The sequence below is a fragment of the Cryptotermes secundus genome, unplaced genomic scaffold (genome assembly GCF_002891405.2).
Source record: "Cryptotermes secundus unplaced genomic scaffold, Csec_1.0 scaffold846, whole genome shotgun sequence".
NCBI classification, from domain to species: domain Eukaryota; kingdom Metazoa; phylum Arthropoda; class Insecta; order Blattodea; family Kalotermitidae; genus Cryptotermes; species Cryptotermes secundus.
Genome location: NW_019739228.1, coordinates 291,094 through 315,966, shown reverse-complemented (window position 1 = coordinate 315,966; position 24,873 = coordinate 291,094). Strand labels below are relative to the sequence as shown.

The window sequence follows — 24,873 nt, the reverse complement described above, 5'->3', positions numbered from 1 at the left end:
CAGTTGAAACACCAAACCAGCCAAACTCTTTAAATAACTAGTGGTTCTGAATCAAGGGAGCAGTACTGTACAGTCATTTCAACTTAAGACATTTTGTCACATTCTGTATGAATTCCAGCAAATGTTAGCCTTTGCTCTGCCTGAAAGCTGAAATAACTGTTTTCTGTATCTAACACAACGCGCGCTAAGTTTTCAGGGAGTTTCATCATGCAAAAAACTGAGCTGATTTTTTAAATTATAAATAATTCAGCTTCCAAAATTGTTAAGTATTTACTCCATGAAAACTTATGTATTATTGCAAGCACAATGCCCAGCACTGGAAGAGCCAGAGTCTTCTCTTTCCCATCAATACTGAACATAAGCGATGCCCATTCATAACAAACCCCTACTTCAACATAAGTTGTGCTTACAAAGACATTTAAAAATCATTCATATACCCAAACAGAATACAAAATGGATGTGTAAATACATTTTGTTATGCAGAAAACATCATCTTCAAAACTGACATTATTTTGTTATGACAAGGCACCGCTGAACTTTCTGTGCTGAGGACAATGCGCTGTCCCAACCACAGGGTTAGTGGCATCTGAACAGGAGAACTGGTCAAGCACAATTACTTTGTCTGCATGCAACAAATGGCAGTTGCTAATATATGATGACTCATTCAGTTCAAGAAAAAATTACTGTTATCTCACTCTGAAGTAACAGTGCCTGACCAATATATTGGAGAGGACTGTATTGACCACAGTGCCTTCGCAGTCTTATGACTCATATATCGCGACAAAACAATTTCAATGTATGAAATGTGCAACAAGAATTGAAGTCCATATCAACTTGAAGGGACCATGTTCAAACAGGTTGGCAAATGTTTCAGCCAAAAAATGACATTCACCTCCTCACCAGGACTCTGTACAATCACTATCTTAAATAATTATTTTCAGTATATAGTACAGTTTTCAAGTTCTTCATGAATGAGCAATGACATTCTCTGTGACATGCTGTCACACAATACATTTTATCCTTAGAAAACATCACATTATTCAGAGAAAGGAAAACAGGGCAGATTCAAAATAATATTGGTTCATGTTTGAAGTTTATGATATTTTTCAAGTGGACATAAGTTGGACACTACTAAGAAAATGTGCTGGGACACGGTAAGCTGTGGATACTTCGATAAAAGCATGTTGACACAGGGCAAAATCTGGACACAAGATAAAGCTCATTGGGAGAGGCTACAATCTGGAAATTACTAGTGAAAGATTTTGGGAAAGGGAGGTTTACAAGTGCGGTTTCCAATCATGAACGTCATGACAAACTTACATTACTCCGATGACAAACGTTGGTTCTTACCTTAGCCTCATCAAGTCGACCCAATGCTTTGAGAAGATTTCCCAAATCACTTCTCACACAGTACAGGTCCTGCAACAAAACAAACCACTGATATCAGATAAGACACCACTCACACTCTCTCTCTCTGTATACTCGTATATATATTGTCGCGTATCGGGCGTATACCGCGACAAATAAATTCTCGATGTATTCGGTGTAGCGAATTTTATTTCACATTCGCACTTACAATCACTCAAATTACAGATTTACGATTACTGCTATCTGCAGTATCACAATTAGTACACTCCAAATGCCAGAATACAACTGACTAGTTGCTGGCTAACTCGGCGGTAGCTCCAGGACTCACTGACTGACTCAGTACAACTGACTGTGAATAGCCTTCGCTGCTCCCTATGTAGCCTCGATCGGACAATACGGCCACGTAATAGGCACCCTTGTTGCCTGGCGCTGTGTTGCTAGCAACGCTAGCGGTAGTAACCGCTGTTACTACTGTAACGTCGCCGCTGTTGACTCGCGTTGCCTAGCGACCGCGATATCCCTCGGTGACGTCACCGCGGAGGGGAGTGGCGGGGCGGGAACTCGCCTATTACCGTAGTAACGCGAGCGTTATGTTACCGCCACGTACCGCTGGGGAGGTAGGGGTCAACATGTCACAATATATATATATATCCACATACAGGGTTATTAAAAACGAATGAACCGATTTCATGACACATTGCTTCAGTTCTCACGCATCATCATGGAATGAGTCAGTGACCATTTAAAAGAGGAGTTATCTAAGTTGTGAATGGCTGCCACAGGGGTGCTGAAGTCGCGTCGTTCTTCCGGCAACGTTCAGTTGTTCGTTTACCCTCGGAATGGCAAGTCCTCAGCAAAAGGCGTTCTTCGTTCTTGAGTTCACGAAAACAAATTTGGTTGTCACGGTGCAGCATGCTTTTCGAAGGTGATTCGGCATTAATCCGCCCTGTCCTAAGAACATTTGACGGTGGTTTTGACAGTTTCAAGAAAGTGGGTGTCTGTGTAAAGGAAAAAGTCCAGGACGACCACGAGTCTCGGAGGAACAAGTGGCGAGAATCCATGCTGCGTTTGAGAGGAGCCCGCAAAAGTCAACAAATCGAGCTAGCCGTGAGCTTGCGATCCCTCAATCCACTGTCTGGTGTGTGTGCTAACAGTACATCTACATTTGAAACCATACAGACTGCAGATCGTTCAGGCACTTACCAATGATGACAAAAGGAAGCGGATGGAATTTTGCGATTCGATGCTGGAGATGATGGAAGACAAAACCTTCATTTCACGTTTAATTTTTAGTGATGAAGCGACTTTTCACTTGAGCGGCACAATCATCACAATGTGCGTATTTGGGGAACAGAGCACCCACATGAAACAGTTGAGCACGAAAGAGATTCCCCTAAGGTGAACGTCTTATGTTCTGTGTCTCAGGACAAGGTGTATGGTCCCTTTTTCTTTGAAGGAAACACTGTTACAGGACAAACCAATCTCGATATGCTCAAAAACTGGCTCTTCACTTCATTGCAAGCAGATTCGCATGGTCCGAGCTTCTTTAAATGAAAAAGTGCCCCAGCGATGGATTGGTCAGAAGGGGCCAAAGACCTTGCTCTTTGTACTTGGCCTGCGAGATCCCCAGACCTCACCGTGTGTGATTTCTTCTTGTGGGGATATGTAAAAGATCACGTTTATGTTCCACCGCTACCCACTAACCTCAATGACCTTAAATATCGAATAACAACAGCGATTAACTCAGTGCATCGTGATATGCTGATATGCCTGGGAGGAATTCTCTTATTGCACTGATGTTGCCCGGGCTGCAGGTGGGGGCCACATTGAACACTTGTAAGACAGGAAATAAAAGTTGATTGTGAGTAGTATACTTGTGACTTGGCTGGAGTTTTGTATTACTTTCCTTTAATAAATATTGCATAATAAAATCGGTTCATTCTTTTTGAATAACCCTGTATATATATAATGTAACATGAATGGCCAGAGCGCTTCTAGGCAATGACCTGTAAACAATCTTCAGTCAGGTAAGTGCACCCAACAATAGGATGAGTGTTTATAGTTTGTTGCTAGGCAACAGTTAGTGCACCAATCAACTAGTGATGTAACTATCATGTAACCGGCTTTCTATGGAGTCGGTGCTGTGTCCATTGCTATGCAATCGTTTGGTAAACATGTTTCAACAATATAGGTTGTTTTCTGTGCATGGTCAGTGCAGAGGCTATATAACGAGAGTCCATACAGAACAGATTTCAGTGTTCCAGTATCTGAATGTTTAAGTGACAGTGAGAGAGTTCTTGGTGTAAGATAGCCAAGGAAATTTTGTCGTGTGAAGACGTGATGTGTGATTAGAAGACTTTACTCATGTGGAGTGATTTGAAGCACTAATTTCTGTGTTGAAATACGTTACCTGGAGAGGACTAGTGTGTGCGTGCAACAGAGAATTATGAAGTACGTAAACCAGTTATAGCACTGTAATCTGAGTGTAAATGAAATATGTTGTAACCAAGTGTTGAGGCCAAGCCATAGCTGAAGCGGTTAGTCGCTGGCTTTCCATCGCAGAGGCCCGGGTTCGATCCCAAGTCTGATCAAGTTGGATTTGTGGTGGACAAAGTGGCACTGGGGCAGGTTTTCTCTGAGTACTTCAGTTTCCCCCGCCAATCTTCATTCCACCAATTGCTCCACAATCACCCTGACCTATCATCTGGGGCTGGTACAATAGGCCAGAAGTGGCTGCAGTACAAGGGACTTAGTCCCACCCCACTATATATATATATTGTAACATGTTGCGCAACGGAGAACCCCTCCCTACCCAGCAGCAACGTGGCAACTCAGGCCACAGGCGCGTGGCGGTAACGTAGCGCTCCCTCCCACCCCTCCGCGGTGACGTAACGCACAACGCTACATACCCGTAATCAACTTCCTACTGTGACGTGGCACTCATTATGCAACAGGCAAGCACTGCAGCTATATAAGTGAGCTGCACAGCAGCTACCAGTGAGTTCTACTGTAGCAGTCGCCGAGTCGAGTTGTAATGTGGGCAGTCGCCGAGTTATAAGNGATTGTTAAATAAACCAATTAACCATCTCTATGGCGTCTTCAGTAACGTAAACAAGTTACAATATATATATATATATATAAAGTGTTAATAAATCCAATCATCCGAACTAAACCCATCATTCTTGCCAGACACATGGCAATATGTATATATGCATACGGCAAAAACGAAATATTAAAGCTTCCTAAAGCATTTCCACATTACACAGTTTTATATGAATCATGTCTAATCTTCTCCCAGCTCAAAGCTCTAAAATGTCCATTATAAACTGCTGTTCCTGGCCTTAGCATCCACAACTGTTCATGCTTTCTTCCAGTCTTCTAGGCAGATTCACTACATGCTACTTCAACAGACCATGGGAATTTGGCAGCACAAGCAATTATAGAAGGTAAGGTAAAGTTGTCCCTGGCCAGTCACGGTAGTCGAGCGGTCTAAGGCATGTACTGTCTTCGCTCACTTGGAAACTGGGATCGTGGGTTCGAATCCCACTAAGGGCATGGCTGTTTAGTTTGTGTGTGCGTTTTTCTGTGTTTGTGTACAGGCAGAGGCCTTGCGACGAGCTGATCACCCGCCCAAGGAGTCCTACCGAATGTGTAAGATGCAGAAAAAACGAAGTGAACGGAGAAGTTCATGGAGGTAGGCCTAGGCCCACTGGGGCTGTAGTGCCAGGGGGGGGGGAAGTTATCCCTGTGCTTAATTAATTACGCACCAAGACATGAAGACATATGGAACATGGACGTATAGCTCCACCATTCTTGACCTTGGCACCAAATGGAGGTGAGTGGTACATTTCATACCACAGTTGCTTTACACCCCGAGGGGGCCCCAGAGCCAGTCCAAACACTGTGGAGGAGAGAAAAATTTCTTGGCCTCGCCAGGAATCAAACCCTGGCTGTCCAACCCACAGCCCATTGCTATACAGAATGAAGTGTCCTGCATCCTGCACAATCAATTATATTTTAATTAAATATTTATTTACATAAATGCAGACGTAAAAATTCGGGTGGAGAAAGTTTCGTTTAATTATGATAGGCTTCAGCACTCTTAGCGAGATCACTGCTGACTACTTTTTCTGGGTTATTTTATGATGCAGTGAGTAGCTCAACTACGCAGTGTCAAAAAGTAAGATTATCAATGAATTGGAAAGGACTTGGAAGGTAATGCTCGTGGCCTAAATCGAGGTATTATTCTGGGCATCTACCAGGAGAGACCGAGGAAAACCACGGAAACCTAGGTCAAGATGGGTTTCTTTCCAGTCGAGATTCGAATCGCGCACTTTGCCAATACGAGTCCCGAGGGCTAGCTATACAATAACCGAAATGCGTGTGTTAACTGTCCAACATACAGACTCCGAAATCAGAGAATTTCCTTGAAAAAGCAAGACTTCTGGAAAAAGTGCATTGGACATAAATGCGTTTCGATATTCTCCACAACTTTTGTCTGAAATATTCTATGCTCCTATATAGTTAGTCATTTTGAGAGGGTGGGCTTCCCCATGCACCGCGACCAATTTGATCTATTGTGCTTCCCTCTATGATATTCTACCAGTCTCTATACCCTACCGATAAATGGTGCGTACCATCAGTCCCGCCGAGCAAGCGAGTTCGGCCACTTGCTTAGCGGTATCTATAATGATTCCCCCATCTATCAGAGGCCTTAGAGACTATTGTTGGGCGGGAAACGTCCTGGAATTTGGCTCGGTGATCCCCTTTGGGGATATGAGGTTCTTTTACGTGCCGTAAAGTTACGACACGGGACACACAGCTTGAAGTCCCTCCCGGAGGACTTGTTCCCTGAATTTTTCCGCCCTTAAAAATTCGACGACATCCGCCGGGTATTTGAACCCGCGTACCACGAGTCATGAGGTGGGAACGTTACCTCTAGACTACGGAGGCCGCTTATGCTCCTATATATGTAACAGGATAGTGCAAAAACGCATTTTTGTCTTCATATAAAGTGCCTATTACTCATGTACGATTTTAATCGAAACTGGAAAGTATCAACAAATTTTCGTGAAACTCTCCAATACCAAATTTCGTGAAAATCTGATCAGTGGCTCTGATGTTTCATGCACATAGATGTGTGGATGGTTTGGGCGTAGCAATAGGCACTCCGCGACGTTGCGAACGAACTTACATATGTAAAAAAGGAGTTGAAGAAGAACTAATCGCCTACGGTCCTTTGACACGACAGGGACAACACAGAAAACGCCGCCTCCAACAATTCTTCCTTACCGCGGGAACGCGTTTACTGAACCATTGCCTAGAAAAGACAGGGAATTACAGACACCTACAGACTCTTTGATACAATACGAACCATACCGTATACAAAACGACTGTCCCACAACTCTATTGTTGCGTGTATTAGTTGCCACGGGAACGAGTCTACTGAGCCGTTTGTCTAGCACACATACTGACACACGAACTTATATATGAGAGGGGCTTATGTGGTACGCCGATGAGATGGCCTCATGTGCAATGATGTACATACCAAGTTTCATGAAAATTGGTCCAGGCATTCAAAACTTAATGGGGCGGGGGTTAAGAATATCCAGACAGCATGAAGATGACATAAGCCTACTTTAATTTTTGTTTTCAAAATAAGGACATGGGGAACTGCATCCCGGTCATTCAGTACACAGCCAGTCACTTTACTGAACTACCCAGGAGTTTTCTTCCGCAATAGTACATTTACAACACACATTCTACGATATTTCTAGTGTTGTACAATAACCTACACAAAGATGCAATGTAAACAGGCTCGTGAATGTTTGGAGGCTGCCGATAGACTATCCCTCCCGCAAGTACGGCGCAGCAAGGGATCAATACATGTAACAAGCCCCCCCCCCCCAACAAACCTTAACCGAGCAGCTGTTCTGGCACTAACCTCTCCTCTTTGCAGACAATACCATATGATAGAGGGGAGAGGAGGGGAGGAGCAATATAACTGGTCATGGAAAAGTACTACCACTTGCTCCTCCTAACCGTTATCCTACCCACGAAAACCGCTGGTAAATATACAACGCAGCATGGGGAAACTCTTGGAAAATTACAGCGTGGGGATCTTTTGATGTTTCTTCTTAGAGCCATATTTTGCATGATATAAACCTGACATGAACGATTCTTTACTTGTTAATAACAACACGTTTCTAACTGGTTATGAAGCGTCGACTGGATGGTTAATTTGTGAATGAAATGCAAAGGGTGTGGGAGTGGTCGTAGCTACGTCAAAATTTGCACCCCCAGCCAAATGTGAAGTACAAGGGTAGCCAACTGTCACCGTAAATCAGAGACAATACTGCTTAACTACAAATAATGTTCTGGACAACAGGATTTTATTTCTTTACAATATCTGTGTCATAAATATTTCATAAATACTTTATTTTAAAACAAAGCATGCTGAACATCAAAGTTTATCTAAAGTGGAAACAATATCTGGACCGCTTCTACGGTCTAGTGGTCAGCGTTCCTGGCTACAGATCCAGAGGTCCGGGTTCGATTCTCGGGGCTACCAGGTTTTTTCGGAGAAGTAGTGGGTCTGGAACGGGGTCCACTCAGCCTTGTGATAATAATCGAGGAGCTATTTCAAGGAAATAGCGGCTCTGGTCTAGAAAACCGAAATTAACGGCGGTGGGGATTCGTTGCGCTGACCACGTGACACCCTCTATCCACAAAAGTTTGCATTAAACTTCGCTGACAAGAGGCGGTCGGTCGGTCAGTATGTAGTTCCCTTGCGGACTAAAATCATGGAGTTTTTTTGTTGTTGTTGTATTCAGTGGCACTTAAACTGTTACATACAGATGAACAGACAGACATGGCAAATCTTAAGAATTTTATTTTTGGTATGAATGTTATACTACCGAAAGACAACCCAATGTTGGAATTTTTTATTTCATATTATAACAGCAACACGAGGGATGCATGAACTTGTGAGACAGGGGTGACACATGTGCCAAATAATATATAGTTCTGAAATGATGTACGGTAACAGGAAAATATGCTGCTTTTACAGAGACTTCTTTTAGAACATAAAATTACAGCATGGTGGCTGCGCAAAGATGTTATTTCATTTTTGATTTGGTGGTAATAATCGATGAACCACAGGAGTTGTGCATGTGAAATTTTATATGCAGATGGATCATAAACATACATACACATTACATATGAAATAATGTTTGTAACTAAATGATTCAAGAAATGCAATAGAACAAAATGTGTGAGGCTGCATCAGTTAAGTAGTATTCCTGCTTCATGTCTAGGAGGTATTGTGTCTGAATCTTAGCTGGGACACCAGCTATCTAGAATGAGATTCTTCTCAATCTCCAGATAAATTATCCGATAATACTTCATAAAACGAGACAACTTCTTCTCTCTACATACAGCATGTGCCAAAATATACAGTACTGAAACGAAAAGATGAACACTATTGCCTTGTTGTCATATGTGAGTTTATTTCTCCTGAAAGAAATGAACATACACACTATTAGCATGTTGATTTACCATGGTATGCATAATGTAAGTTTTCGAAGTGTGCACCGCCTCGCTGTAGACAGTGTTCATATTGAAGAAAGTTGTCTTCTGGGTTTAGGCACCGTGTATTCTTCGTTTTGGCCGACGTTTCGGAGGAACGTAGCGCCTCCATCTTCAGAGCAGTTGAATAGCTGCGGAGAGAATCCTACTAGCCACACCAGTTCTTCGTCATGTCATTGACGTCAATAGCCTGTCCTCAACCTACCGGTTTTTCTTGACTACCGCACTTCCTAGTGCTATTGACCTCAGTTTCCTGTACTCACTGGCCGTTCCCCCTCTCCCTTAGTCACACACCATATATGGCCTTAATCGCTCTCCACTGCTCCCATTGGTCCGTTCTCCCTAACCAACCCCCCCCCTGCCTACTTCGTATATAAGCAGCACCTTCCACATCCTATCACCACAGCTACTGCTCTCCGCAGCTATTCAACTGCTCTGAAGATGGAGGCGCTACGTTCCTCCGAAACGTCGGCCAAAACGAAGAATACACGGTGCCTAAACCCAGAAGACAACTTTCTTCATTGTCATCGCCGTGAAAACCTCAAAACTTACATAGTGTTCATATTGTTCACGCAGATTCTCAATCATATCCTGGAACAAAGGTTGCTGCAGACTCCTGCAAAAGGAGACTTGCATAATGCAGGCACAGGTCTTGGAGGATCTTCACAGTTGAACATACTCTCCTTTAACACTCCCCACAAGCAGGCATCAGGTGGTGTAAGACTGGAGGAATGGGACAGGTATGGGAAGTCAGTACCACGTGAAAAGATTTGTCCTGGAAAGTTTTCCTGCAGCATGGCTAGAGATTCTTGAGCGGTATGGCTGGTCGCCCTGTCCATTTGATACCACTGTCTATTCATGTGAAGGCCTATCGCATGACAGAACCTTCTCAAATCTTGAAGAAATGGTCCGATCACCATGTCCTTGTAGCATTCTTGGGTGACGGTAAGAGCATTGCCTTCCTCATACTCAATGAAATAGGTGCCTAATATACCGTGAAGAAACGGCACACCATATCGCCACATGTGTACTATGTAGTGATTTCTGGACGATAACATCTGGCTGCTCAAAACCAAGGTGCAGTCTTATTAAATCTCTCTTGGAATTTTTCTGTCACCTTTCTCAAATTCAGCCCCCTTTCACAACCACTTCCGTATGGTGGAAATAATACTCAACTATGAATACTTTTTCCTCCGTTAAGAGACCCCTTTCCAACAACTGCACAATACAACTTCCTTTCACTACTGGGAACACGTGTGGCTGGAGCTATGCCCTGTCGACAAACGCACATGCGCTTTTGAGATGTGCGAGTTTCAGTACTGCATTTTTGGTGCATATTGTACTTCACTGTTCATCAGTTGTAATCACTGTCATATATGGTGCTGCATAACCAATGCTGTTCAAAAAAATGGATCAAATCACATGCAAACATGCACAACTTCAGTACTCAATCTAATAGGTTAAAAAATTCAATGGCAACATTCACGTCTGTTTTAGATAGGGGTGCACGGAACCTGACTTTCAAGCAACTGTTTAGCAAATTCCAACTGCCTCTGTGGTCTTGTGGTCTGAGTTCCTGGCTACAGATCCAGAGGTCCTGGGTTCAATTCCCAGTGATACTAGATTTTCTGAGAACTAGTGAGTCTGGAATGGGGTCCACTCAACATCATGAGGATAAAAGAGGAACTACCTGAATTGAAAAACAGCGGCTCTGGTTTAGAAAACCAAGATTAACAGAAGTGGGAATCTGTTGCGCTGACCACACGACACCCTCTATCTGCAAAAGTTGGCACTAACTTTGCTGACAAGCATCGGTCACTTGGTCAGAATAATTTGCTTGCGGACTAAATGCCACAGAGTTTAGTTTTTAGTTTAGTTCATTCCCTTTTCATTATAATCACTACCATTATTCTCATTGAGCCTGTCTAGCTTTTGCTTTCCAGCTGTCAGTCATGTGACCACCATTACACACCATAATACTGTAACTATGCTATTTATTTTACAAAGGCTGTCTTAGCTCCATATACATAATGGAGAATATGTGTCTGTCTTGTATGTTCTTCATTCATTGCCACATTATCACACTTATTTTGATCACATCTGACACAATTTTACACAACCTTATTAAGCATTCAAGATGGCGTCCCTGACGATCGAGCTTTACGATCGCCCTTATTCTGTTTTAATAAACCCTGATACCAACAGTGCCATGAAATGTGTAAATTGCATATTAATGCAAAGACAGATTGATGATATTCTTTCACAATTGAAATCTCTTCAAATAGTGATCGAAACGTTGAAACGGGACTCTTCTTATGAACACGGGAAGGATTTTAGCGACTAGGTGATTGATAACTGGTACAGTAGACCATCTATACAGCGATTTAATGAATTTAAGGAAATTAAGTACGGTAATAACTTGCCATTTCATTCTATGATGTGTCCAAATAAATACAGTATATTAAGTAGCCCTACTGGAAGCACGTATCAAGAAGTGGCTAAGGTACCTAACCTCTTCGAAGGAAGACTTTATCCACTAGAGAGTTACGTGAAGAGGAAGGACCAAGGGAATCCCAAGAATAGAGTGTTTCCTCATCGCCCAAGTAATAAGGCATATCAATTTAAGACATACTATCAAGAGGTTAAGGAAGACTTGTTGTGCGAGCAAAGTGTAAATTATATTCCAATTATTGTTAATGGACATTTAAACTTTAATAATCTGCCTCCTGCAAGTGACAATATTACTATTAAGGGGAATTATGCTAGCAAACTAGTGATAGAATCGGAAGTGAAAATGAGTGAAAATAAAACCAAAGATATAGGGGGTCTCAAGCATAAAATATTAATTATTGGGGATAGCCACGTGAGAGGGTGTGCTGAGAGGATGTTGACTTCTATGGATGACCGTTTTGAAGTTTGTGGTGTAGTTAAGCCAGGTTCTTGCACAAACTCTTTAAGTGGAACAATGAGTGATGAAGTGGACAAGTTAACTAAAAATGATTTTTTATAATAAGTAGTAGATCTAATGACATTAGTAAGAGTGATACAAGAATAGCATTCAGGAATATTGTTAATTTTATTAAGAATATTAGACACACCAATGTAATTCTAATAGGCGTTCCTCTTAGATATGACGCTGCTGGTTGCTCACAGTTAAATGATGCCATAAATTTCTTCAACAATAAGTTGGGTAAATTGACCAAAATCTTTAGTCATGTATCTATGAGTGAACTGATCAACAACAGATTGTTATACACCAAATACGGCTCTCATTTAAATATACTAAGCAAGGAAATATTTTCTAATCAGTTAGTCTCCCAGATATTTCTATTGTTGGAAAGAGTTAAGGTTAAGCCTACAATCCTGGAATGTACGATAAGGTAACTCAACTGGTCGTTCCATCAATTGACAAGTCCTCTTCGACACAGACTTCAACTCAGCACAGCATTAAACGCAATACGAAACTACCAATAACTAGAAATAATGATTTTTTATGGAACACTTAAATGCCTACTCAGATTCCTTGGCTAGTAGGACTAAAATATGCCTTAAGAATAATAATTTGATGAGTATTTTCCATCAAAATATCCGTGGTTTAAAGGAGAAAAATAATGAAATTATAAGTGCACTGTATCCCCGATCCCCACACTTGCTATGTCTATCTGAACATCACCTTGAGTATACGAATTTATGTCATACCTATACTGAACATTATAATCTGGGTGCCGAGTACTGTAGGAAATCTATCAGGCAAGGAGGTGTATGCATTTTTGTACGTGACTCAATTAACTATCTAAATGTGAATTTAAATGCTTTTTGTAGAGATCAGGATCTAGAGATATGTGCAGTCAAACTTCTAATTCCATCTGTTAATATTTATGTTTTAGCCATATACAGAGCTCCAACTGGAGATTTTTCTTATTTTTTAAATGGTATTGAGAATGTTTTAAAGTCATTGTATAATACGAGTTCTGAATTTATTGTTTGTGGTGATTTTAATGTTAACTATCTTGATTATAATAACAGGAGGAAGCAACTAGATGCTCTACTATCTTCTTTTAATCTTTTTAATACAGTGTACTTTCATACGAGAATTTGTAATGGTTCTGCATCTGCAATTGATAATATTCTTGTGGATTTTAGTAGAATGGGAAACTACACCATATATGCTCTTATAAATGGCCTATCTGATCATGATGGTCAATTTTTGTATATGAACAACATTAACTTACAAACTTGTAGTAGCCCTCTGCAATTTGTAAGAATCTTCAGTTCATCTTCCATGAAGGAATTTGCAATTCAATGAAGTTACGAAACTTGGAATGATGTCTTTACTGTTAATGACGTAGATACAATCTTTAACTCCTTTCTAAATACTTATTCACAAATTTTTTATTCCAATTTCCCTAAAAAAACCAATTAAGACCGATTCTAAATATAATCCCTGGATGTCAAAAGGTATCAAGGTATCATCACGTCAGCATAAAAGAGACATATATAATCATGAGGAATAATAATGATCCTCATTTAAAAGCCTATTATAAAAATTACTGCAAAATCTTGTCTAGTGTTATTAGAACAGCTAAAAAATGGTATTATAATGGTCTGATTTCTAATGCTAATAACAAAGCCAAAGCCACTTGGAAGGTTATAAAATCAATATTTGGTAGGAATATTAATAAGGTGGATATACAGTTTCTAAAGATAGATGGGAAACTTACGGACAATCACATGATGATTGCTGAGTCTTTAAAGAAATACTTTCTAACTATAGCTGATAATATTAAAAGGGTAATGAATGGACATGTTATTGGGACTGATTCAGATAATCATGCAAAATATATGAATCAAGCCTTCATTCGACCATTCCCTAAAATTCACTTAAATCACACTATTTATAAGGAAACTGAAAGGGTAATTTGGTCCTTTAAACCCAAATCCTCTAATGGATATGATGAGATCTCGGTTAAAATTTTAAAATGCACTGCACCATTTATTAGTTCTCCACTAGCCTATATTTGTAACAGAGCCTTTGTAACTGGTGTTTTTCCCACCAGATTAAAATATTCAGTAATAAAGCCATTATTCAAAAATGGAGATAAAACCAATATGTCTAATTACAGACCGATATCATTAATGACATCTTTCTCCAAAGTTTTTGAAAAGATTATTTATATAAGAATGCACCGACATGTACTTAATAATAATATACTAGCTAAAGATCAGTATGGTTTTAGGAGTAAATCATCGACTGAACTAGTTAATGAAGTATTAAATGCTTTGAACAATGGTATGTTTGTTGGTGGTACCTTTTGTGATCTCAAAGAGGCCTTTGATTGTGTCAATCACGATATATTACTATCGAAATTGGAATTTTATGGTGAGGCTGATAAGGCTGGTGCTTTGATTAAGTCATACCTTGCTGATAGGCATCAGAGAGTTGTTGTGAATAACGGTCTGAAGTATGCAGAATGGGGGAAAATTAAAAACGGAGTCCCCCAAGGTTCGATTCTGGGTCCTTTGTTCTTTTTTGTTGTATATAAATAACCTGCCCTGTATCATATCGAACAAGTCCAAACCCATTATTTTTGCTGATGATACTAGCATAGTCATTACTAACCCTAGGTCTGCTGATTATGAATTCAAGGCTTCTTTAATATTTAAAAACATAAATGATTGGTTTCAAGATAACTGACATTAAATTTTGAGAAAACACATTTTATCGAATTTTTGACTAAGAACCGTGAGCCGATGGATATTCATATTGATGATGATGATGATCGGAATGTTAACACTACAAATACTAAGTTTCTGGGGCTTATTATTGATAACACATTGTCTTGGAATGGACATGTGGATTGGTAATGTCTAGATTGGGCTCTGCATATTATGCGATTAGAGCCCTAAAATCCTACATGTCTCAGGGTACATTAAGAATGATTCACTTTTCTTACTTCTATTCAATTATGACCTACGGTTTGGTTTTTTGGGGAAATTCCCCTCATAGTATACATATCTTCAGGTTGCAAAAAAGGGCGATTAGAATTATAATGAACTCTAGGAACAGAGATTCATGTAGGGAATTGTTCAGGGAACTGGAAATTTTACCCCTTCAATCTCAGTATATATTTTCTCTTGCAATGTTCGTGGTTAATAATAAAGATAAATTTAAGTTAAATTCTGAGTTATATAATAGGAATACAAGATGTAATAATAAACTCCATTATCCTATATGTAAGTTGGCTGTATTTCAGAAAGGAGTGTACTACCAAGGAATTAAGGTTTTTTAATTGGCTTCCTCCTAATATAAGGAACCTGGCTAAACATTTTAAAATTGTTTTAAGAAGATTTTTGTTGATGAACTCATTTTATTCCTTGGAAGAATACTTTGATTGTAAATTTGACTCCAATAATTAACTGTGATCTATTATGGTATTGAATAATGTAATGAATCTTATATTGTTATTTGTACTATCAATGACTAATTCCTTATCCTATATGTAGTGGATTTATGGAATGTAAATAAATGAGATGAGGTGGCGTCAGACACTTGAAAATGTGTATGGTTTTAAGTCCAAGCTAATTTATTTAAATAATACTTCCTCTGTCAGAAGGGCATTTGGATCATGACAATGGAATCATTGCTAGGATACAGGACAATACGCAAAATATCTTCTCCTGTTGATATGAAAAATGGGAAAACCCAAACTATCTTATGCCATTAATAGGATGTGGAGGAAAATTCGAAGTATCTTCTACTGTTGCTAGATTTATTATATATTTTTTATTCTTATACACGTGCATTATATCCAGACAACACCAGGCAAATTTGCTAGTAATATAACTATGTAAACGTTTCAAGACTTTTAGGGATTGCATTAAGTACTTTATGAAAGGTGTACTAATATCCCTCATTAAGCCGTTTATAAAAGAGAATAAAATGTATAAAACCAATCGTATGCAGAATCTTAGAAGAGGCATAAGTTCAAGTTCAATGTGCAGTATATGGATGATTGCCAAAAGATATGTTACAAATACATATTTCAAGGTCACTTTTGACTGTTATCAAGGTTAAGCATACTCCTATCCTTTTGAAAACTAATGGCCACTATACCTACATGGAATTGTTTTAGGCTGCAAAGATCTGTTTTAAGGCAGTCATACACAAAAACTGGCTCCACTATATAACGGAGCAAGCCACAAGTAATGACAGTATTTGCAAAAGCAACTTTTGCGTGTAGGGGGGGGGGAGGCACTGGAAATTTCATCCTTAAAGGGATATTTCTGTACACATGCACATATAACAAATTTTGCAAAGCGCGTAACACACAGTACATGTCTTGCAATTTTGCAGTTGTCAAGGGTATGTAATGTGTTATGAATGTGTGGTGATGTTCTATTATTAGCAAAAATTTGGATTTTACATATACAAGCAGATGCCAGTATATTTTATTCTTGACAGTTAGAGACCTTTGCAAAGATATGTGCCGAACAGCACAATCAATGTTACTTTGCAGCAAGAGAAACAGTTTTAGTGGGATAAATATTTCATGTGTGGTGCATCATTACCCACAACTATACATATCCATGCTGGGCCACTGTTTAGTCATTTCAGCCTGAGCACAGGTACAGCCAAGGGCTCCAAAATGTTGGCAAAACACTTACCCTCCAATAATATGAACCATGAATAGAAGTAAGGCAAATATGCAAATACGTGGACTTACCGGGTTGTACTGCAAAGCTGTAACATAGGCCTGAACTGCCTGTTCCATATCCCCAGCAGCCACCAATGCAGCAGCCAGATTGATGTAACCATCTATAAAATCTGGTTTCAGTCGTACAGCATGGCGGTAATTCTCCAAAGCTTCCTGTAACTGTCCACGCTCTTTGTAAACGTTCCCGAGGTTGCTATATGCTTCTGCCAGTAGTGGATTCTGTTTGATGGCCAGTGTGCTGAAGTGTGCAGACCTGATGATAAACATAGTCCTTAAGTTATCAGGAATCATGCAATTAAATTGACTTCCATCTGTTCAATGATCAGTGTTTCACATGAGATTACTGGGGGAATGTTCAAAAAGGAAACACAATTTCAGAGATGCTATATGTGTAGCACAAAGATAACATTAAATTCATTTATACAGTATATATGTGCACACACCATATTATTTCTGTATCTGTGTTTAAAATACATTAATAGGAACATAATAGTTCAGAAGACTAAAACAGATGTTTAAAATTTGTTTTCATTAAGATGAGGAGGGTCAAAGAGGGGGGAAAGTAATAAGCACATACCTCTTCCATTGTTTGAATCTAAGAATACATAATTCATGTGAAATGACTCTGTCATGACACCAGCACAAGAAGCTTGCTGCCTAACTGCAAACTCCACAGAAATAACAAGCTTCTTTGCATAAAGTCTGTCTGGTCTCTAGGTAGAGGGGGGGAGGGTACCGGTGAAGCAATGCCATGCAACATGGCCACACTGGAATATTCCCAAGGTCACCTCCAGATGGGCAAGGTTTATACGGTGTATTTCCTGAATGAAATGGGGTAGGAAATTAAACATATGTTTACAAAGGCTTTACACTACAGCATTTTTTTGTGGCAGTAAACAAATTACTGACATAAACCTGAGTTATGTCCCTTAAATAAGTCACTATATGTCAAGAAAGATCTCAATAAATAAAGCTTAACTTCAGCTGCACTGGAATACTCTTAATAAAAAACACTAATTTCCATGAAATGTTTCTAATGGCACATATTCAGCAAGAGGAAACCATCAGTTTCAATTTAACAATACCTTGTCAACTATAAAGGCTACATGGTGTGGAACTGGTGGAAGGCTGCTAATGATCATTTAAGTACAGGGGGGTCCAAAAAAATGTACTAACTTTTTGATGGTCAATATCTTTGGAACAAAATGACATGTAGTTACAATTCTTGCACAGTAGTGTAGTGTAATGTTTTCTCAACAGCGAAATTCTGAAGGCTGCAAAGTGGAAAGTGTACATTCCAAGACTGCTGCACACCATGAATGAAGACAACCCAGATCGAAAGCTTGAATACCGTGAGTGGTTTCAAGGCATGGTTTGCAAGGATGAGGAGTTTGCAGGGAAAATTATCTGGTCTGACGAGGCGCAATTCAGAATGAATGGTACTATTAACTACCACAATTGTGTGTATTGGGCTCCTGTAAATCCACACGTTCACGTGGGCAAGGAAGTGACTCTACTGGGTGTTAATGTGTGGTGTGGTCTGTCATCGCGCGGTTTGATTGGTCCTTTCTTCTTTGAAGGTACCGTGACTGGCCAGGTGTATCTCAATATGCTTCCGACATCGATTTTCCCTGCCATTCGAGAGCTGTTTGGAGATGAGAGATTTTACCTACAAAAAGATGGTGCTCCACCTCACTACCATCGAGATGTCAGGGCGTACTTGGATGACACTACCTGGACGATGGATAGGTTGAAGAGGTGCTATTGAGTACCCACCACGGTCTCCAGACCTAACACCTCTCGACTTCTACCTATGGGGAACCTTGAAGGATGAAGTTTATTGACAAAAGCCAGCTACACTGAATGCACTACGAGAAACCATTGAAGCGTCGTGTGCAGCCATCACACCAGACACATTGACAGCCGTAGTTTGCTCAGCAGTTCAGCGGCATCGATGCTGTTTAGCAACTGATGGTGGTCACTTCGAACACATACAATGACTCTCTCTCTCTCTCTTTCTGCGCAAGAATTGTAACTACGGGTCATTTTGTTCCAAAGATATTGACTATCAAAGAGTGAGTATATTTTTTGGACCCCTCTGTATTAAATAAAATAAAGCAGATTTCACTCATGCCTAGGGTACTTCTAGGGCAGTCAAGAGCCCACACTGGACAACCAATTTCTGGAAATATTTTAACACAAGACCAAGAATAAAAAAAAATCGAATGCTGAATGAGACAACCTTGACAAGAAGTTCTGGGAATATATTATGATACCTACTTTCATTTTGGTGCTTCAAACCTTGTGCTGATCCTTACAAATTTTTGAGAACAGGGTGCTGAGGAGAATTTTTTGATCTAAGGGTGACAAAGTAACTGGATGCTGGATAAAACAGCATCACTGACCATTGTCATTTATACTCCTTGCCAAATATTAACAGACCGATAACATCTAGGAGGGTGAGATCGACAATGCATGTAGCATGCATGGGACAGAAGTGCATCCGAAGCTCTAGAAGGAAAACCCGAAGGGAGAGAGACCACTAGGAAGACCAGGTCATACTTGTGAGGATAATATTAAAATGGATCTTAAAGAATTAGGATGGGAGGGGGGAGGTGTGAACTCAACTCATCTGACTCATGACTGGGGCCAGTAACAGTCACTTGTGAACATGTTAATGAACCTACAGTTCCATAAAATGCTGGGAATATTTTCAGTAGCTGAGCAACTATTATCTTCTGAAGCAGGAACCAGACCCATGGAATTGGTGATTCATTTCCTTGTATAGTTTTTACTAGTGCAGTGCCTATGTCTATGTTAAACTGTCCAAATATATATAAAAAAATGTAAAACTATCAATGTAACAGGCAAAGTAGGCCAAGAGGATTGTGAGATATTGAGTCTCTCACATTTTGTGGACAACTGGATCACAGATGGCAGTAAGGTTGTCAGACTTACATGCCAGACGCCCTTTACCCCCAGGAAGATTCCTGGTACTCTTTTCTGCTAGAGACTGAGTCGACCCCAAGGTCATAGTGTGGCTAGAAGCATTAGTCAATTGAAAAATCCGATGACATCGGGAATTGAACCCGCAACCTTCCAGCTTGTAGAATAGTGTCTCAATCAACTACACTACCTCGTGCCCCTTTATAAAATCAACATTTTGAATTTTCACCATATTTGTAACTGTTAACATACACAATGTTTCATACAGAAATTGTAGGTGTGTTTATAATGTAATGTCCATACAATAACACACATGCCTATTGCCATTGGTTCATTAATTATCAAACCAGAAAGCAAAAGGAGACACTGTAGTCACCATGTTGTTGTTGTTGTTGTTGTTGTTGTTGTCACCACCGTTGTTACAGACAATATTTTTAAAAAATCCAGTATCATACATATGTCAGAACCATAAACTAACCATTCCAATTACAAAAATGTACCCAAATTCCTACGATCTGTTCACTTTTCCTGCCAAAATTTCAAACTGTACTGCATTTATACACCCATATCAGTACACTGGGCAAATAAGCTACACTCCTGCCACCACAGAACTAAAATAAGAGCACTGTAAACGGCAGACTGCAGAATACATTGTGCATTACAAGAAGAGGCAGGAAGGTGACCCAGGAATGTGTTGGAAATTGCATGGAATGGAAAATTTCAAGTGCATAATATACTTTATATGACATGGCAGGGGTTAAGGGCTGCTCTCACTTCATTTGTTCACACAGCTGAAATACTGAAGTTATAAGGGTGGGAAATTAAGAAACAGAAAGGTGGGGGAGTCCTCCAATAGCAAGATGTTCACATGACATTTCATGAACATCTGTCAAATGGTTTGAATGTCATTAGGAAAGACAAACATGACATGATAAGTGGAACCTGCCTTTCTTTGTAACTTAAGAAATGAAGACTAATAAATTACAACAGCAAATACTAGCCAACCTCATTAGCAAGTCCGCCTCAAATACTTTGTTTACAACATTAATGGAATAATTATCAGTGTGCACTGTAAAACCATCCTGCATAAAATAACATCTTTTCTTCTCCCATGAGAGGCTTAAAAAATCTGAAGGGTGTCATCGGCATCCTGCTCTGAATTAAGTCAATAAGTCAATAATACATATCAGTGAAAATTGAGTACATGCAAACTTACTTGTCAAGTCGACGGCACTGAAAGTGTATGGAAGAAAGCAGCAGCAAAACTCCAGTATTATTTGATTCCTGGCGCCATAACTGCATGCAATGGCGCTCAGCATTTTCATAGTCACCTGCCTGATATTCACGATGAGCTAATTCCAAAAGCCCTGAGAATATGAAATAAGCATGAAACAGTTTTACATATGCATCAGCTATTCTGTTCAGCAAATTCTATTGTTGTACTTATGAAAGTTAATTTATCACCACTGTATTCATGCAGATACCACTTTGGCATATATGTATACCATACTGAGTGACAATACCAGCCTGTAACTAAGCAAGACTGCTCACAAGTACAGGAATTATCCTTACACTGCTCACCGCAGCTGACATGGTACTCTTCTCGCACAGACATGCTGCAGTAGACAATAATTTACAGCTCGCTTTTCTGTTTTAGTTTAAATCATATTACTTTATACAAGAGCCTTGAAGTGACTGTTTCTAAGCATTCCTCACTTCGTGAGAACATGTTTCTAACCACATACTGAAGCTACTGTATGGGAATAGCTGAAATTCTGTGCCCAACATTTACTTGAAGTTTCTCCAGATTGTTCATACACAATTTTTCCTTCATTGTGCCCCACAAATAAAAGTCACAAGGAGATAAATCGAAAGACTGTGGAGGCCACAGTCTTTNACACCTTAACACTTCGTGGACCAGACACCTAGGCCTAGGCATTTGGGTTTTAAACGTGGCAGACCGTGGCAGACTTATTAAAACTTCAACTTCAAATTAAAATGTCTTTAAATTTTCCATTCTTTTCCAAATTTTAAAAATTAAAATTTCTCGGTGTACTCGCCCTATGTCTATAGTGCTGCAGCGGCCACTTCTTGTTTTATCGCTGTTCAGGTATTGTTCTGTGTAGGCTCTCTGTGCGTGTGCCGCAGTCTATCTTTAATACGTATTAAAGATAGACTGCGGCACACGCACAGAGAGCCTACACAGAACAATACCTGAACAGCGATAAAACAAGAAGTGGCCGCTGCAGCACTATAGACATAGGGCGAGTACACCGAGAAATTTTAATTTTTAAAATTTGGAAAAGAATGGAAAATTTAAAGACATTTTAATTTGAAGTTGAAGTTTTAATAAGTCTGCCACGGTCTGCCACGTTTAAAACCCAAATGCCTAGGCCTAGGTGTCTGGTCCACGAAGTGTTAAGGTGTTTTGTATTTTCTTCAGTCCTTCCACTTGAATTCCAGAACAGTACCTTAAGACAGGCCAATCCTTTCATGTTCAATGAACACAACCTATAACTTAATTTTAAACTGACTCTGCAGTTGACAGTGTCACTAAACTATGTATAATTCATCCACCATAACTGAAACATACTGACTTGTTATGTCAGTACAAATGACTACAAAATTAATGTTTAATGTTTTANCCGAAGGTTGAACGTGCATTCTGTACGTGCATTCAGTACTCCAAGCTAGTGTTGTGCTTTTACACATCAACATTTGTAGCAGTGCCCACACAGCATATATACTGTGTACAGTGAAACAACGCCAGTGTTTTCTTGTTAGTACCATGTGCCTATGAAGATGGTTTTACTAAAACCGAAACATGTAAGGCAGGAGTGAGAAAGACGTGACCTAAAAAACATTGTTACACTCGACGGACTTTGTATTGATTTAATGTTTAATGTTTTGTCACACCAATGGAAAATGGTGAAATAAAATGTTCTTGGCCATTGTTAGTGTACTTAATGCATATGCTGTACACAGACAGATCATGTAAACAGACTGGACCACAAGCATCAGGACAGAGTAAGTTTGAACGTCGTGGTAAAGCAGTACCTCAGCCTCTATTTCTGAAGTACAACCTGATTTATAATAATAACAAAACTTACAATAATATGAGTTTTACCAATTGCACTGCACCATTAAAAGTACACACAATAAATTTAAATTATACATACAGTACATCAACAAATTCACGGCTATCATCTACCCATATAAATGGAATTCTTTATCAGGCCACCACGGAATAATCCCATATGTTGCCTTTTATGTTAAAATGTTGCTGTCTGCTAGCAGGGCATTGTTCTTCAGCCATTCTGAGGCCTGAAGACGACTGACTTCTGTCATGTAATGCTGTGTAGTCTGGCTGACATTTTGGAGGAATGTGCCATGCCCAAGTTCCTCAAAAACTTCACTGAATATCCACCAGAATACTTGGTGCCACACCTATGAAGACAGTAATCTTCACAGTGGCTGCCATGAGAAGCTCAAAAATCATATTTCAAGTCCTGTCATCCTGCCATCCTGTCAAACACACACTACTGAGTATAACAATGCAGTTCTGATTAAGTGCTTCATAATTACTGAAGTATGGTGGTCTGTACTTCTAATTTGTATGCAACTAAATAAATGGCCTAAGGACCTCCATGGTCTGTTACAGGGATATATTATCCTCTCACCTACATCTATGTCTTCTTAGTGGTCTCTTTCCATCAAAATCCTACTGTATTCCTCTTCTTCCCATGCATACTACATGCCATGCCCATCTCATCCTCCTTAACTTTATTATTCTAATTACATTTGACAAACAGTATAAGTTATGATGCTCTTTATTGTGCAATTTTCTACAACCTCCTACAATTTCATCCCTCTTCAGTCCAAATATTCTCCTCAGCACCCTGTTCTCATATACTTGCAAGAGCACTTGTTCTTCTCCTAATGTCAGAGGCTAAGTTTCAAACCAATACAAAACTACAGACAAAATTACGGTTTCATTTATTTTTAACTTTCATCCTTTTAGCCAGCAGACAAGAGGATAAAAGTCACTGAATTGAATTGTAGCAAGCATTATCCAAATTCAATCTGTTCATAACTTCCTCATGAACCAAATTTTGATTTGTTACCTCCAGATAAGAAAGGTGGCTGTGAATATATTTAATAGGCAGTCGAGGAAAAGCGACAAGGGGTGGCTCTCCAGCTTAAGGACTGTGCCTGGGCCTACAATCCCTCACCGCAAAAAAAAAAAAATTGTTACGAAATGTTACTTGGTGTGAAGGACAGTATAAATATGTCGTAGATTAACTGGATGTCCCACCACACAACATATACTCTATTGTGGCTTTTCTTCGTCTCTCCAAACAAATGCCAAGACAGTGCCTCAACCAGGGTCGCAACAGCTTCTTTCCTCATGCCTTCCAATTAATTCCTCAGTATCATACATATCGACGCTATATATATTGTGCTACTGACCATTAACTCGCAACGGTTAAACTAAACCATTTACTGATACCTATATAGAAATTATCAAAATTTGGATCGAAAGTACATATTGTTTCATTGAATGGTAATACAATTTGGCATAAAATATGATAACCCAACATATAAGTTCAGTTATATGACCAATCACTCTTAATCCAATCAAACATACCGACTGTGGAGAGCTGCTGAATATCACTCATTTTCAGAATGACATTGGCTCCTGTAATCTGCTGATGCTGGGCTTGCTGCTGCACTTGCTGACCCTGCATCGAAGATGCCCACGACTCCAGACTGTTTATAGAAAATACTATACGCAAGTTACCGTAAAACAATTAACTTGACTACTCAATATTTTCTTCGGCACGGTCCATTCCACGTTGCCCAAACCCAACCAAGATGGATGCCACTTTGGGGGTCTTTGGGGTGTTCGGCGACCAAAATAGATGGCGTGTTCAGCTCTTAGTGACTCTGATTGGCTAGATATTATGAAAATAATTCACATATATTAAGCAAAACTGAACAACAGTAATACAGTATAATTAATGTATAAGATACGATATAATTCAGTACCAAAAATGATTGATTGAACTGTTCAAATACGACAACCTTTCATTAGTTTTTCACATAACATTTCCAATTTCAGACGGCAGATGTCTCTGGGGCAGTGATGAGAGCCGACATCTGTTAGCAGTCATCTAAGTTAATACATTTTCTGCCCTTGGTTCATTGGTGACTCGAAAATGTTCTGCGGTTACGGAACTATCAATCTCTGCCTTTC

At 39.7% G+C, this 24,873-nt stretch overlaps 1 protein-coding gene across 1 annotated transcript in view; it reads right to left on the bottom strand.

Annotated features, from left to right (window-relative positions):
• Positions 1-24,673, bottom strand: part of LOC111871788 (UDP-N-acetylglucosamine--peptide N-acetylglucosaminyltransferase 110 kDa subunit) — a 163,298-nt gene extending 138,625 nt beyond the window's left edge. Inside the window, exons 1-4 of the mRNA XM_023865120.2 lie at positions 24,265-24,673; positions 20,833-20,983; positions 16,680-16,923; positions 1,351-1,419 (exon numbers count right to left, since the gene is read on the bottom strand). Of these exons, the coding sequence (XP_023720888.1) occupies positions 1,351-1,419; positions 16,680-16,923; positions 20,833-20,983; positions 24,265-24,364 (564 nt within the window). The 5' untranslated portion in view covers positions 24,365-24,673. The remainder of the gene's footprint in view (positions 1-1,350; positions 1,420-16,679; positions 16,924-20,832; positions 20,984-24,264) is intronic.
• Positions 24,674-24,873: the final 200 nt, after the last annotated feature.